We start from the raw sequence: 16,111 nt of genomic DNA on the forward strand, positions 1-16,111 counted from the left end.
GCAGACTTGAAAGTCAATAGTATTTACACAACCCCCCCCCCACTCAATTGGGCCAGATTCAGACCCGGCTAGTCTCACCCTTGTCAATCCCTGCCGGTAGAGGGCATAGTCTTAGGTCCCCTGCCTGGTACCAGTACAGGGGGCATGGCCTGAGGTCCCCCAGCCCAGACCAGGACTGGGGATGTGCCATGAGGTCCTCTGTCAAGCCCCACCAGGTGGGGGGGGGCACAGCCTCAGGTCTCCCAAGCCCCACTGGGCAGGAGCGAGGCCTGAGTTCCTCCAACCCAGCATTGGGGGTGCACCTTGAGGTCCCCTATCAAGCCCAGCCAGGCAGGGGGTTGCAGCCTCAGGTCTCCTGGCCTGGTGCTGGGGCGGGGGGGCACAGCCTGAGGTTCCCCAAAAGCCCCACAAGGCAGGGGGTGCAGTCTGAGGTGCCCCAGCCTGGTGCTGGGAGGGGGAGCAGCCTGAGGTCCCCTAGCCCAGCACCAGGACGAGAAGCGCACCTTGAGGTCCCTGTCAAGCCCTGCTGTGTTGGGGGTGCGGCCTAGGTACCCTGTCAAGCCCTGCTGGGTGAGGGAGGGCATAGCCTCAGGTCCCTGCTGATTGTTCCTTAAGGCTCCTTATGGGATCTTGGCCTCACCTGTGGGTGCAGCCATCTTTGTGACAAAGTGATGGTCAATTAGTATAGTCTCTCTTTATTTTTATTTTTTTTATTTTATTTTATTTTTTTAATATATTTTATTGATTTTTCACAGAGAGGAAGAGAGAATTAGAGAGTTAGAAACATCGATGAGAGAGAATCATCGATCAGCTGCCTCTTGCACACCCCCTACTGGGGATGTGCCCGCAACCAAGGTACATGCCCTTGCCCGGAATCGAACCCGGGACCTTTCAGTCCGCGGGCCGACGCTTTATCCACTGAGCCAAACCGGTCCCGGCTAGTCTCTCTTTATTAAATAGGATAAGTAATATTTACTAAGTTGCTACTATGTGCCATAACCCAGTCTCCTTCATGATGTCCTTAGGTGAAATCAAATAAGAGGCCAATGAAATATGTCAACATACATAGGACAAAAAAGAAACAACAGAGTTAAGAATAAACCAAGAAAGCCAAAACCGGTTTGGCTCAGTGGATAGAGCATCAGGCTGCGGACTGAAAGGTCCCAGGTACCTTGGTTGCAGGCACATCCCCAGTAGGTGTGCAGGAGGCAGCCAATCTATGTTTCTCTCTCACTGATGCTTCCAACTCTATCTCTCTCCCTTCCTCTCTGTAAAAAAATCAATAAAATATAAATAAATAAAAAGAATAAAACAAGAAAAAGTATGTCACACAAACCAAAGATGAAAACAACAATTATATCAAAAGCCTCAAAGCAGTCAAATAATGTGAAGAAAAGTGTCACTGGGTTGGACACTATGCAAGTCAGAGAGAGTTCAGCCTACTATAACACTAAACTTACTACACAACAAAGAGCACACTAATTCCTCAACAGCTGGTTGTATTTTTTTTAAGATTTTTTATTGATTTTTAGAGAGAGAGAAAGGGGAGCAAGAGAGACCGAAACTGCCGAAACCGGTTTGACTCAGTGGATAGAGCACCAGCCTGCAGGACTGAAAGGTCACAGGTTCAATTCCGATCAAGGGCATGTACCTTGGTTGTGGGCACATCCCCAGTAGGGGGTGTGCAGGAGGCAGCTGATGAATGTTTCTCTCTCATCGATGTTTCTAACTCTCTATCCTTCTCCCTTACTCTCTGTAAAATATCAATAAAATATATACATTTTTTTAAAAGCCGAAACCGGTTTGGCTCAGTGAATAGAGCGTCGGTCTGCGGACTGAAGGGTCCCAGGTTGGATTCCGGTCAAGGGCATGTACATTGGTTGTGGGCACATCTCTAGTTGGGGGTGTCCAGGAGGCAGCCGGTTGATGTATCTATCTCTCTCATCGATGTTTCTGGCTCTCTATCCCTCTCCCTTCCTCTCTGTGAAAAATCAATAAAATATATATTTTTTTAAAAAAGAATCAACCAATGAATGCATAAGTAAGTGAAATAGTAAGTTGATGTTTTTTTCTCTCTTCCTTAAAAAAAAAAAAAAGTCAATTAAAAAAAGACAACTGAGGAAATCTTAACAAGGATTACTATTAGAGTATAGTAGAAAAGTAGTATTAATTTTGTTAAGTGAAATAATATTAAGATTGTATAAGACTTATTTGGAGATGCACATAGTAAATAATGTGCAAAATAGTTGAACCATGGCTAATGTAAGAGCAAAATAATTTTTCAGAACTTTTAGTCAGATTCTAATTATACCTAACACAAATAACAACATTAAAGTATGCAAAAATACTTCAGGATTTCCACAGTCCCTATTTTTTTTTTAATATATTTCTTTATTGACATTTTACAGAGAGGAAGAAAGAGGGATAGAGAGTTAGAAACATCGATGAGAGAGAATCATTGATCAGCTGCCTCTTTCACACACCCCATGTGGGGATGTGTCCACAACCATGGCACATGCCCTCGACCGGAATCGAACCTGAGACCTTTTCAGTCCGCAGGCCAACACTCTATCCACTGAGTCAAACCAGTTTCGGCCACAGCCCCTATTTTTGAAAAAGATTGCATGCAAATTGACCAAAGAAAACATTGACAAAAAGATCAATACCACCCTAGTTTCACACATTGTGGAAAAAAATTATGTCATTCTGTTACATTTACTGTAGGAGAAGACATGACAGTCTCTAAACAGCTGTTCAGAAGACAAATTAGCCCTAGCAGGTTTGGCTCAGTGGATGGAGTTTCGGCCTGTGGACTGAAGGGTCCCAGGTTTGATTCCGGTCAAGGGCACATGCCTGGTTGTGGGCTGCATGCAGGAGGCAGCCAATCAATGGTTCTCATCATTTACAATATGTTTCATCTCTCTCTCTATCCTTCTTCCTTCCTCTCTGAAATTAATAAAAATATATTTTTTTAAAAGAAGACAAATTAATAAATAACACCTTATTATATCTGTATCATGATTTACAGTTGACAAAGCACTTTGACCTTCACAATAATTCAATTTTCTCACTCCTATGGGATAGATAAAAAACTAAGGATTCACATGGGGAAGGCCTTTCTAACTATGACTCAAAATTTTAAAGAAAAAGATTGAGAAGTTTGTCTACGTAAAAATCTAAAAGTTCTGCATGGGAATAAAATAAAAGCAGTCAGAAGACAATATCAAGATGAAAAAATATTTGCAATATCACAGACAAAAAATTACCTTATATGTTTGATATTTATATATCATATGTAAAGAGAGACCTATAAATCAATAGGAAGGATTCCTATGACCCCACAGAAAAATAGGAAAAGAGTTTAAACAGTTTACAGAAAAGGAAAATGAATGACTCAAACAATATTAAAAAAAATGGTTAACCTTAATTAATTTTTTTAAAATATATTTTTTATTGATTTTTTACAGAGGAAGGGAGAGAGATAGAGCTAGAAACGTCGATGAGAGAAACATCGACCAGCTGCCTCTTGCACATCCCCTATCGGGATTATGCTCGCAACCAATGTACATGCCATTGACCGGAATCGAACCTGGAACCTTTCAGTCCGCAGACCGACACTCTACCACTGAGCCAAACCGGTTTCGGCAACCTTAATGTAATTTTTTAAAAATTCTCTGAGGTATAATTTTTCTCTATCAGATTGGGAAAACTTCAAGTTTGATCATAGCAAAGCATAATATTAACAACACTGGTGCGGCCAGGCCCGGAGCAGAGGCTGCCAGGCTGGGAGCGGCCAGGCCCGGAGCAGCCGGGTCTGGTGCGGCCAGGCCCGGAGCAGCAGCTGCCAGGCTGGGAGCGGCCAGGCCCGGAGCAGCCGGGTCTGGTGCGGCCAGGTCTGGAACAGCAGCTGCCAGGCTGGGAGCGGCCAGGCCCAGAGCAGCCAGGTCTGGTGCGGTCAGGCCTGGAGCAGCAGCAGCCAGGTCCAGAGCAACTAGGTCGGGAGCGGCAGTGACCAGACCTGGAGCAGCTGGTTGTAGAATGACCCAGAGCAACAGAGGCCAGGCCAGGAACAGCTCGCTCCTCGCCTGCCCCTGCCCCACGGCTGCCTCTCAGACATGGTTGGAAACTTTTGTGGGAACTTGAGGGTCTGCTGAATCAAGTGATGAAGGCTTAGATCTGGATGTATAGGGCTGGGGTGTTGATCTGTGAGTGCCTTGGGTGGGGCCTGGATGAGGCTGGTTGACCTATTTGGAAATGTCTTTTGTGTGAAATGTATCATTGGGCATGTGGTGGTATTATTGATATGAGAAAATGCTAAGTAACTGATTTACTATCTGAAAAGGGATTTAGTATCGGGGAAAGGGAGGGAGGAAGAGACTGAACATAAACTGCACCTATGGATGAGGACAATGGGGGATGGGGAGGGGGCAGAGGGTGGGGTGGGAACCTGGTGGAGGGGGGAAGAAATGAGGAAACTTTGTAACAATATGAACAATAAAGATTGATTAAAAAAAAAAAAAAAAAAACACTGATCCTGGAGCCAGATTGCTCAATTTGAATTTCTGCCACATTTTCATAATTAATATTTATATATCCTTTGACTTAGATTTGGGAAAGTCACTTAAATTCTCTATATTCCTCAATTATTCATCTAAAAAGTGGAGATAATAATAGTACTTATCTCAAAAGGATGTTACTAAGATTAAATGAGGTTACATATATCAAGCACTTAGAATAATATATAGCCCATAGTAAGTATCATATAAGTATTAGCCGTGATATAGGTAATGTTGAGTGAACAGGCAATGTATATTAGAATAATAACTAGGAAAGCAACTTGGCAATATTTTTCATAATTAGTATATATATCCTTTGACTTAGAAGTCACACTTTTTGCAAATGTATCCCACAAATACCTTTACACACATGAAAAATGACATTTGTTCAAGGGTCTTCATTATAAAGTTGCTTAGCATATCAAAAGGCTGGAAGCAACACAAATGTAAAAGAATAAAGAAATAGTTAAATTATGATACATTCACTCAACGTAATACTATGCAGGTGTTTTTTTTGTTTATTTAAAGCAGAAGCTCTCGCCAAAACCAGTTTGGTTCAGTGGATAGAGTGTTGGCCGGCCTGTGGACTGAAGGGTCCTGGATTCGATTCCGGTCAAGGGCATGTACCTTGGTTGCGGGCCCATCCCCAGTAGGGGGTGTGCAAGAGGTAGCTGATCGATGACTCTCTCTCATTGATGTTTCTGACTCTCTGTCCCTCTCTCTTCCTCTTTATAAAAAATCAATAAAATCTATTTTAAAAAATAAATAAATAAAGCAGAAGCTCTCTAAATACTGATCTGAAAGGTTTCTAAGATATATTGAGTGAAAAAAGCAGATTGGGGGTTAGGGAGAGAGAAGGTACAGAACAGTGGAGAACCGTGGGTTACCTTTTGCATGAAAATTGGTAAAAATATGAAAACAACAACCATTGGCCTAAAGTAAGTCTAAAAGAATATAAAGAAACTAGTAAAAGTGATTGGGAATGGGCATGGAACTAGGTAGGTGGGGAATAAGCAAGGAGTGACACTTTCACTGTTTACATAAAACATAAATATGTAAATATTTACTTAAACAATTGAATGTGTTACCTTATCAAAGATTAAATTTTTAAAAAACAACAACTAGCCAAGACCAGTTTGGCTTAGTGGATAGAGCGATGGATAGAGCCTTGGCCTGCGGACTGAAAGGTCCCGGGTTCGATTCCGGGCAAGGGCATGTACCTTGGTTGCGGGCACATCCCCAGTAGGGGGTGTGCAAGAGGCAGCTGATTGATGATTCTCTCTCATCGATGTTTCTAACTCTCTATCCCTCTCTCTTCCTCTCAGTAAAAAATCAATAAAAATATATATTAAAAAAATAAAAATTAAAAAAAAACACAACTAAAGCTCACAGAGGATAAGAAATTTGCCTACAACTATATAACTAACAAGGGTTGATTATAGTTAGGATTTCCAATGCTTTTCCTTTCTGAAATTTTCAGGAATGGAAGACTTAAAAATTATCACAAGAAGGCTTTTTTATGAAACAACTACTCCCGCTGAATGCTCAGCAAAAAATAACACTAGTATGTAATGACTTGGAAAAGAGTAAATACTCTTGTTGGTCCAAAACATTCACTATCACCCACACTCTACAATATGATGATTGGGCTGTATTCATTGACAAGAGACAAAATTCTCATAAAAGCCCTTATCATAGGTTTCAAATTCCAACACAACATTTATCTGGCAAACAATAAAGTGTATGACACTGAAAACATATCTATAAACACTTTCATATGGGGGGGGGGAAGCATTAAAGCAAGTCAGCTTTCTACTCTAAGTGAGACAATGAATGAGTGCATACATAATTTTCTGTTTAAAATTAACCTAAGTACAAAATGTTATTGGAGATCCTTGTGTGGTGAGTCCCTAGCCTCGCCTTCCAAACACGTACTTTTAAATAGAATTAAACTGGCCCATCATATGCCAACTTTCAAAGGATTTGTGTTTGAGATCATCTGTATAAGAATAATATATCATGCATCCAGGGCACCAAGTATCTGAGGATCTCAACATTAATTCACATACAAACATCTGTACCACCTAGAACTACTTTCTAACAAGTGCCAAGGAACTCCAATGCAATTCTGAGTGCCTCAACACTGAGCAGCCCCACCTAGAGTACCCAGTATTTCCTCGGTTCCATTTGCTGCTATCATATTGGGTTACTATTGACATTCATACTGATGACATGTTCAACAGACTTAACACCTTAACCTCCCACTACTTCAATAAATTATACTTCCATTCCCCTTCAACAGCACTAAGACAGTTACACCATTTTTTTGTTTTTGTTTTTACCTTGAAATACTGAACTCAGCTTTCCCATTCTGTATTTCATAGAAAACCTCATCTTCAACACATTTCTGTTTGTGTCCTTATTCTCTAAGGTTGCCAGCCCCTCTGAAGGTTTTACCTCTTATAATCCCAGCCCTATTACAAATATATTATTTCTAATTAATTTTAACTGGGCCCTCAATGTGGTTAGCAATCTTTGTTTTTTAACTCCTTAATCCATTCCTCTTTCGTTTTCCACAAAATATTCCCATGGCCATAATTGTAATACCCAAATCATAAACACACCATAGTTTGTTCCATCTCCAGAGAAAACTGACTTCACGGATAATTAATCACACCAAGAAAATAAGGCCATCTGTCAAATCCCCTCACTTTCTTTCCCATCTATCATTATCTTCACATTATTATCCACCTTGACTTCTATCCTTTTGGTGTCAAAGAAATGCCCAACATATTTCCTAGGTAAATTTCCCCTCAACTCACAAAACTGTTCCACCCGTAATAAAAAGAAAAATACACACGTGCCATAGTGGAAAAAAACATAGGTTTCAAAGCTAGACAGACCTTGTTCAAATTCTTGCCTATATTCTTCCCAACTATAAGAGGGATACTAATTCCTAGGTCACAAGGCTGTGTGATCTACAAAGTATCTTTATGGTGCCTAGAATATAATACATTCAAAATAAAGTTTCACTGCCATGGACTCTCCTTCACAAGCACACTTGTTGAAAGAGGAATTTTACTCACTGCCTCCCATGTACTTCTCAACCCACTATGATCTGACTACTGCTATTATTGCCATCATCATGGCATCTAAAGTATCTTTCAAAGGGAACAAGTGGTTTCCTAATTGCAAAATTCAATGGTTTCTTCCTAATCTCATTCTACTTGACCTCTGGAGTACCAGACACTGATGGCTGCCCCCTCCCTCTTGAAACTCTTTCTTCCTTTGGCTTCTATTATAATGCCATTCTATTTCAGTTCCTGTCCCATTCCTTTAAACCCTCTTTCTCAGTGTCTATTACCCTTCCAACAACAACGTTCCTTGTGGTCCGCAGCCCTTCTCTTATTTCAGTATTACCGTCCATACTAAGGCTTCAAATATCACCCGTATAGTCTCTGCTGATCCTTCAAATGTATGTATTCCATTCTAACCTTTTTCCCAATTTTCAGACCAAAATTTTCAGCTACCCACAGTAATATCTGAAAAACACCTCCAACGGAACTTGTCCAAAACCAAATTCATTACCTTCCCTCAAGACTGTTTATGTCCCCCACTTCAATTAACACTAGCAACCAACCCCATCAGTCAAGTCAGAAACCTTCCGCGAATTCTGTCAACTGTTTTGAAACTTCATAGAATTGCAGGCCATTCTCTTCGTTTTCCTGCCATTACTCCAGTTAGCACGCTAGTTTTCCTGCCGATCTAAGCTTTTCTGCATCTACACTATCTTCACTTTCAGTTCTTCCTCCACATTTTCATCAGATAATCAATCATACCAAATTCCTACTTACAAAGCCTGCAATGGCTCCCATGCCCACAAAATAAAGTCCAAATTCTTCAGCAAGGTTTTCTTAGAGGCATAAATTAAAAGGTTGTAAAACAATACTGGCTTAGTCCAGAGTCTCAGGGAAGGGTAAAGGCAGAGGAGGCAGGGAGAAGAGGGGTGACGGGAGGAGAGGCAGTGGTGTCTGAGGGGAAGAATCTTTCGGGGGTAGAAGCGGCTGTTTGCGAGGGAAGTCTGTGTGTGAGCGAAGCAAAGTGAGGGAGACCCGATCCCTGAGGGAGGAGGGAGTAACTGAGAGGAAGAGGCTCTCAATGTGGAGCTGGAGGTCTCAGAAACAGTTCTCTGAAGAAATTAAATTTCTTGAGTCTCTGAAGTTGAGGAAAGTCCCTGAGAGGAGTCAAGGACCAATTCGTGATAAGAAGGAACTTCTAATGGGTCCCAGGCCTCTGAGCCGAGAGGGTGAGAGTGAGGGGGCCGGGGCGGGGGTTGTCCCGGGACCTTCAGGGAAGTGAAAAGGGAAGGGGAAGGAGACGAGGGGTGTCCCCGAGAGCTGAGAGGCACATCTCTGGGAAACGAAGAGGTCCTGTCGGCGTCAGGCAACCCGAGCGCCTATGCTCCGGAGCCGAGGCGACGCAGCGGGCGCGGGCGCGGGCCCGGGTGCCCCGGATTCGAGCCTCACGTGCTCGGCTGGCGTTACCTGAGGCGGGACTGAGCAGCCAGAGGGGTGCCTGCGCGAGTGGGACGGGGAAGCGGTGGCCAAGAGGGAGCATAGTAGCCCTCGCAGCTCGGAGGCAGCAGCGGCTCTCAGCCTGCAGAGGTGGTGGGGGTCCCTCGCATAGAAGCTGACGATCCCGCGGGGCTGGCAGCGGCGGCGGATGAGGAGTCTACTGCCATGGCCCCACAGTCAGGGCTGCTCCCCCCACCTGTGTGGCGGGACCAGGGTGATCCGTCCGGGGAGCCGGAGAGGGCAGATGGAATACCCGCAGGGTTCCCCAGCCACCGGCGACTGAAACGCCTGCCCGGCCGGTCCGGGAGTTGGGGGCGTGGCTTCGTCGGGCCACGCCCTTCTCCTCAAGCCCTCCCTCAAGAGCAGCCAATCATCAGCCAACCCTTAATCAACGAGGTGGTGAAACTGACCAATGAGCGTCAGGGATGCCACGTGGTATTAGGGTGGGCACAATGGGCGTCGAGAAGAGCCAATCAACAGCCTTAGGCGAGGAGGGAACCAATAAGAAGGAGGCGGAGGTGAAAACAGGAGAGGCAGTGTGCCGGAGAGGAGGAGCGGGGCGGAGGGAAGGCACCTGGGGGGAACCCCAGGCCCAGAGCCTCGCACCAGGCGGGACGGTAAACACAAAGTGGACCAATCGAGATTCCAAACACATAAATGAGTGATAATTAACAAACCCTAAGAAAATGTATTCGACTGGCGCAGCTTTTGGGTAGTTGAACGTATAGTTGAGTAAGACTATCTGTTTAAGGAAAAGTCTTGTGAACACAGCCTCCTGCATCTCAGCATGCGTGGGGGGGGGGGGGCGGTTTGCGGCAGGGGAGGAAACTGTTACATAAACAATTAACTGTGTTAACGACTTCAGTTAGTAACAGCAGTGGATAGGGTTAAACAAAAAGCTGAAGGAGCAATTCACTAGGTTAAAAGTTAATTCTGGAAAAGGCTACTTAGAGGAGGTAACACTTGAGTTGGCTTGAAAACCAAAGACTTTGAAAGAGCTGCGTAGAGACTATAATTCTATTCAGCTATTCATTAGGCACACATTTCTTCATGCTTTCCACATGGCTGGACCTTGGGCACTTAAAACATTTTTTTTTTTTTTTTTTATTGAACCCGCTGGCATGGCTCAGTGGTTGAGTATGGACCTATGATCCAGGAGATCACAGTTTGTTCCCAGCCAGACCACATGCCTATGTTGTGGGCTCAATCCTAGGGCGGGGAATGAGGGGGGAAGATTCCCGAGCAGGAGAGAAGCCTTAACAGGACACTTTTAGGAAGATTGTTAGCTCACAGGATCTCTGGAGAAAAGAACACTGTAGCCTAGTCCCCTAGGCCGGAAACCTCTTCTGTTACGTATTCTTTTGGAAACAGGTCATATGCTGCCACCTGGTGACAGTTCAAATACCACTGATCCATATAGCTATTAAATGTTTCTGCTGTGAAGAGCTTTGGCACCCTTGCAAACCTATCTTCCACAGAGCCCAATGTAGAGTAGCTGATGAGTCAGTAGAGCACTTGGTAGTAAATAGAACTAAATGAATAATGCCACCATGCCAGATGTATCACCTGACTAGTAAAAGATTTATCAATCAGGAGTTCCTTATACCTGGTTCAGTAGGAAAGTTTTTTGGTTTGTTTTTTTAAATAGGTTCTGTTTGACCTGATCTCTACCATTCCACTCTCAGCAATCTCTCTAATGCTGTGGGGTAAAAACCAAGGATTGCCTTACTTAGGTATCAAAGGCCACTCTTCATGACCTGTCTGCTACTTATTTCACCCCATAATAAGGAAGTAGTTCCTGCCATCAGTCTTTTATGATGCTTTTATTTCAGATAACTGCTTCCTCTTCCCAGCTGGACTGAACTAAGCAATAGGACTTTTACATGAGCCCACTACAATATCTTAGCTCAGAGTAAATACATACTAGAACTGGTATGTAATAAACATCCATTTGGTGGATGGATGGATGGTATTATCGTTTCGCTATAGTTAGCAGTGGAAGAGATCTCATGAGACCTCAGTGAGATGCTATTGCTACTAAGGAAATCCTCAACTGCATTGTCTAAAATACAAAGCCCAAGTAAGGAGAAAGTAATGTACCCGTCATCTACCTAGGAAAATATATTTTCCAGAGAGCAACCAATGGTGGAAGGATCAGAACCAAAAGCCACAAAAAAATGTTCAATGGGAAATATCAGAGGGCATCACTCCTAGTAAGTACTGAATCATTAGATTTGTTTCAGTTAATAAATATATATTTATATTTACTAAGCTATAATGTAACCTATTTCTTACCGGAGGTCACAGTAAAAAAAATTGTAAACCCAATGGATTAGAGGCAAAGAGATTGAAAGGAGATCAGGAAATAGACTGCTACAGAAGTGTAGCCTGGACTGCTTAAGGATGAAGAGGTGTGGAAGGGCTGGAGTAAGGCTCAAGAGCAGAAGCGAAGACAAGGAGAGAAAGCCGCCTATTACACTCCCGGGCCCACTAGAATGTCTCGTCGTCCACCGCCTCCCCACAGCAGTACTGCCCCAGAGCACTGTCCTACCTCTCCCACCAAAATGAGAGCTCCCACCTCCTTCCAAGTTCTACTGAACACAGGGTTTGAATTCAGAAGGTGCAGATATAAATGTCTATGAACTTGGATTTCCGAGAGATGGTAGGTAGTAGTCATGCTACAGGAGGAAGAAAAGGTACAGCTGAGTCTAACCCATGTGGGTGCTGATTCACAGAAAACACATCAGAGAGGGTTAAGCCATTTTACTGCAGTTGTTGGGAAGGTGGGCAAGCAGTGACAAGACTCAGGACGGAAGGCAGATACCAGCTAGATCAAGAGGGTAGGGAGCCCAGAAACCGGGCCTTGAGGGGAAGGTGAGCAAAGACTTTATCCTACTACTCTTACAAATCCCTACAGGTCACTCAGGAGTATCTTGGAGCCAGTAAAGGATAGGTCCTCCTGCTCAAGGCTCTGGACCTGGAGCTGAAAGTTGCTGGGTTCCAGGTTAGAAAGGGTGCTCTTCTGGGGATCTAAGAAGAGAGAAAGGAAAGACAGAACAAACCATCAGCAAGCACTGTGACACACAGAAGTAGGCTTGTCTGTTGGGGAAGTACATATAGGTCTGACTAGGGAGAAGTAGTAACAGAGGTCAATGGATTTACAAAGAAGAAGGCAGAGACTGCATATTACCTAGTGCCAGACAATTAGGCAGGTGGCATTCAAGCATCATTTAGATTCAGCCTTACCCACAACTGGGATCCCTGCCCTTATTCTCACCTCGCTTCTTAAAAAGCTCCCAGCTACTGTTACTGTCCTGATGACTGACTTCAGAGCTAGATGAAGAAAGAGACATGGCAAAGGTGGCAGCCAGGGGTAGCTTCGACTCAAGGACGTGAACAGAGGTCCTGGAAAGGGAAAGAAATGGTGATGGTGGGTCAAAGGGGCCCTTCCAGCATGGAACTGTCCTCCTTCCTGAGGCCAGAACTCACACTTTATCTTCCAAATACAGACACCTCACTGACTCCATATCAAATAAAGAATACCCACTACTGCCCTTTTGGGCTGTAACCTAGATACTCGTGCTGCCCCTATCGGCCCATCCTTTATAATAAAAGCCTAATATGCAAATCGACCAAACGGCAGAACCATCCGTCATTGGGGGGTGGGGCCAGCAAGCAGGCAGCGCCAGGCCAGCCAAGGCAGGTGCCAGTGGGCAGAGCTAGTGGATGGCAATCAGGGGTGGCGGTGACTGACAGCAGTGGGGTGATGGGGGGGAGGGGTTTGGCCATTTGCCAGCCCTAGATCAGCCCACTGGTCACCTCCTGCAGAGGGATGCCACAGTGGCAGTAATAGGGGGTAGACCAGCCCCTTACTGGCCTGTGCCATTTCCGATGGGCCTATCGGTTGTCTCCCGCAGAGGGAGGCCAGACTCCGGCTTAGGCCCACTCCCCACAGGGAGCGGACTTAAACTGTCAGACATCCCATGGGCTCCCAGACTGCAAGAGGGTGCAGGCCGGGCTGAGTGACCACCCCCAAGTGCACAAATTTTCATGCACTGGGCCTCTAGTGTCAAATATAGGATAGCTAAACTTTGGTCCCCAATTCCTGGCCTCCAAAAGACAAATCCCTTCTACTGACAGAGGTACCCACACCCCCTGACCTGAGGAGGTCATGCTCCCGCCGGGCATCCTCGGCCTCTGTCCTGGCAGCCTCCTTGCCCTCCTGGCCACTCTGCAGCTGCTCCAACATCTGCCAGAATATGGTCCCAGGTAGAACCAAACCTCTCCCTCTCCAGGAGAAACCCCCCTCCCCATAACTGTAGGAGAGGGCTTAGGAAGAAGAGCTTTGAAGGGAAGTGAAGTCATCACAGGGAAGAAGAAGAGATAGGGAAGGGAAAGAGTATCCTGGCCTGCCTGCAGAACAGGACAGACAGAGAAAGGGAGGGGCCACAACAGGGAGTTATGAAGGGATAGGTCCAATCCTGGTCCTACCTTCCAGCTGCGGGCCTGAACTTGCCGCCCCTCAGCCATCTGTTTCAGCATCAGCTCCTGATGCTGGGCTGCAGGTGAGAGAACATGTAAGAAGGCTGTTCTCTAATGTCCAACTTGCGGACTCAATCCCCAGTGTTGGGCGTGCAGAAGGCAGCCAATCAATAATTCTTTCTCATCAGTGATATTTCTCTCTCTCTCCCTCCCTCCCTCCCTCTCTCCCTCTCCCTCCCTCTCTGAAATCAATAAAGATTTGTTTTTAAGAAGAAGGGAATTTTTTTTTTTTTTTTAAGAAGTAAGGGAATACCCCAACTTCTTTCCTTCTTCCTCCCTGCCTTGTTCCCAGTCTGGTGATGAAAACTGAGATAGAAGCATTCTGGTCCAGCTGATAGGAAGTTTCCAAGCTGACTGGGGAGAGTAGGATCACACCTCTGGAGGCAAGACAAATACTTGGCCAGACTTCGGAGTAGCTCAAGCATTTAGAGCTATGGCCACTTGCTGGGAGAATAAGAAGGCTTTCCAGAAAGCAGGACAAGTGAACCTCCCTCCCATCTTTTACTCACTCAGCTGGTCCCGAAGCAACTTCAGTTCTTCCCTCAGGATTTCTGACTCCTCCCACAGCAGTTGCCTCCTACAGGGATGACAGCAGTCTCATTCTAAAAAGCCAATCAAGAAGCCCAGAGGAGGCTACCAGAGGACCTGGAGTTCAAAGGCCTGAAGGAGAGGCCTTGCCATCACTTACTCACTCTGCAGCTTTTGGTGAAAGCCACTGGTAACACTGCACTTTTGTGGACCTGCTTGTATTTGGGCTTGGGCCTGCTCTTGCACCTGGCTCCGAAGGCCCCTCAATTCCCTTCTCAGCCGGTCCAGGCGTTGCTCCAGGAGAATAGCCTTCCGCTCTGGGCCCCCCTGCAGCAACTTTAGTGATGCTATAATAGGACAAGTTTATACAAGGGGGGAGGGGGGGTCAATCCCTCTAAGACCTTCACACATGAGCCTTGAGACTTTACTGTCAATCAAGATACAAATGCACACACAAACAAGTGTGCCACAAAATTGTTTGCGTATGTATGAGGCTTTGTGTATGAAGAAAAGAACTGGCGAGATACCTTCCAGGGCACAGATCTGGTACTTCTGCTGCTCTTGCTCTTTCAGCAGGCCCTGCACAGCTTGTCTTAGTGCCTCAGTCACCTACCCAGGCAGAAAACCACATGAGCTACTGTGATACCCCAACTTCTGGTATCCTTGTCTCACACGAACACCACATTTACTAGTACACACCTAGGATTCCAAGCCTCACCTGACCCTGGGATCGAAGCTGGGATCTAAGAATAGTAACTTCATCCCAGAGAGAAGTTGTCTTATGGACCTCAGCCCAATTTAGCCTCTCTGGAACAATAGGGGTCTCCAGAGCCCAAGGCTGTTGAGCTGGGGCTCCTGGTTGGGGAAGCAAGTGATTAGGGGGAATCCAGGTCCCAGTCAGATCTCCTGCTGAGGAAATAAAAAAGGGACAAATGCACCACTTAGCAGGGGGCGGATGTTTGTTCAAGAAAATAGTTGGACAGCAGAAGGAATAATGGATGGTACAGGCACTGGAAAAAGAAGATCCTGAAAGAGATCATCCTGAAAGAGATCTTCCTGAAAGGGAGAAGAGGTCCTGAAAGGGGATAGAAAAGAGACAATACTTACCTGCAGCAGAGACGCCGCGGGGATACAACCGTTGCTACAAAAGAAACACATGCATGCTCATGAGATTTGTCCGAGTCCTTTAACCCACACTCCCAAGGGCATTCCAGCCGTTGAACAAGCCACCAACCAACCGGGGCCTCACTTCCCCTCACCTTAGTCCTGGCCACATTTCCGTCTGTAGCATTGAGAAGCGAATCCAGCTGCTCAGACCAGCTCAGGTTCATACTCACAGCCTACGGCAAGGAGTCTGTCTCCCCGGCGTTTTGTGCCCTTGCTCTCCAAGCAAGCCAGGACACACAAGCCAGGAAAGGCCACAACGTCAAATTGAAAGAGGGAATACTTGGGGCAGGGATGCAATATCAGACCAAAACTACGCCTCCGGGACTAGTCAGGGCAGAGGCGTATTTGGGGAACTAGCGGGAAAGCGGGATATCCTGATTTGTACATATTAGGAGTGAGTTTAAGGCGCCGAATCGTGCTTCAGACCTTCCCAGACTCAGGATACTAGCGCCATCATGCGAACCTAGGCCAGCTACTACTGCCGCCGCAGGGTTCAAAACCTCAGTAGGCCAGGAAAGTCTGACTTTGGACTGGCTGCCGCAGCGCCATTTGGGAAACTGAGTTCTCGTCTCGCTGAAACAACCCACGATGGAGGCGACCCAACTACGTTTCCCTGAAGGTAATACGTGCATATACACGCCCACCGTGAAGCTTATCGGGAAACCGAGTCTTTCTGATGCCGTAGTGGTTGTTTCCAAGGAACAAATAAACTACGTATCCCAAGATGCATCGCGCAGTCAACTG

At 45.6% G+C, this 16,111-nt stretch overlaps 2 protein-coding genes across 5 annotated transcripts in view; both read right to left on the reverse strand.

Moving 5' to 3' along the window:
• TESK2 (testis associated actin remodelling kinase 2) overlaps nucleotides 1-9,436 on the reverse strand; it is a 115,618-nt gene extending 106,182 nt beyond the window's left edge. The window contains exon 1 of the mRNA XM_036447897.2: nucleotides 9,101-9,436. The gene's annotated coding sequence lies outside the window, so the exon portion shown is untranslated. The remainder of the gene's footprint in view (nucleotides 1-9,100) is intronic.
• Nucleotides 9,437-11,880: 2,444 nt separating this feature from the next.
• CCDC163 (coiled-coil domain containing 163) lies at nucleotides 11,881-16,030 on the reverse strand. 4 transcript variants are annotated; one of them, XM_045584775.1, is made up of 11 exons: nucleotides 15,713-16,030; nucleotides 15,460-15,627; nucleotides 15,308-15,341; nucleotides 14,919-15,109; nucleotides 14,728-14,809; nucleotides 14,361-14,547; nucleotides 14,182-14,249; nucleotides 13,622-13,689; nucleotides 13,291-13,379; nucleotides 12,408-12,535; nucleotides 11,881-12,160 (listed from the first exon to the last, which is right to left on the reverse strand). In XM_045584775.1, exons 2-11 carry the CDS (start codon nucleotides 15,529-15,531, stop codon nucleotides 12,042-12,044), a joined length of 1,038 nt encoding a protein of 345 aa, XP_045440731.1. In that variant the 5' UTR covers nucleotides 15,532-15,627; nucleotides 15,713-16,030; the 3' UTR covers nucleotides 11,881-12,041. The 4 variants fall into 4 exon arrangements, with proteins under 4 accessions (XP_045440731.1, XP_045440732.1, XP_036303796.1 ...); XM_045584776.1 differs by having other exon boundaries at nucleotides 14,919-15,106; nucleotides 15,460-16,030; XM_036447903.2 differs by having other exon boundaries at nucleotides 11,881-12,165; nucleotides 12,413-12,463; nucleotides 15,460-16,030.
• Nucleotides 16,031-16,111: the final 81 nt, after the last annotated feature.

This window comes from Pipistrellus kuhlii, unplaced genomic scaffold, assembly GCF_014108245.1.
Source record: "Pipistrellus kuhlii isolate mPipKuh1 unplaced genomic scaffold, mPipKuh1.p scaffold_m20_p_2, whole genome shotgun sequence".
Lineage (NCBI taxonomy): Eukaryota > Metazoa > Chordata > Mammalia > Chiroptera > Vespertilionidae > Pipistrellus > Pipistrellus kuhlii.

What these genes read in the sequence shown, in the direction of transcription:
- CCDC163 (XM_045584775.1), bottom strand. Translation starts at nt 15,531, where the DNA reads ATGAACCTGAGCTGGTCTGAGCAGCTGGATTCGCTTCTCAATGCTACA. An exon ending in CCGCGGCGTCTCTGCTGCAG is followed by an intron (nt 15,110 to 15,307) that starts GTAAGTATTGTC and finishes TTATTTCCTCAG; the next exon opens with CAGGAGATCTGACTGGGACC. An exon ending in AGCTTCGATCCCAGGGTCAG is followed by an intron (nt 14,810 to 14,918) that starts GTGAGGCTTGGA and finishes CTGCCTGGGTAG; the next exon opens with GTGACTGAGGCACTAAGACA.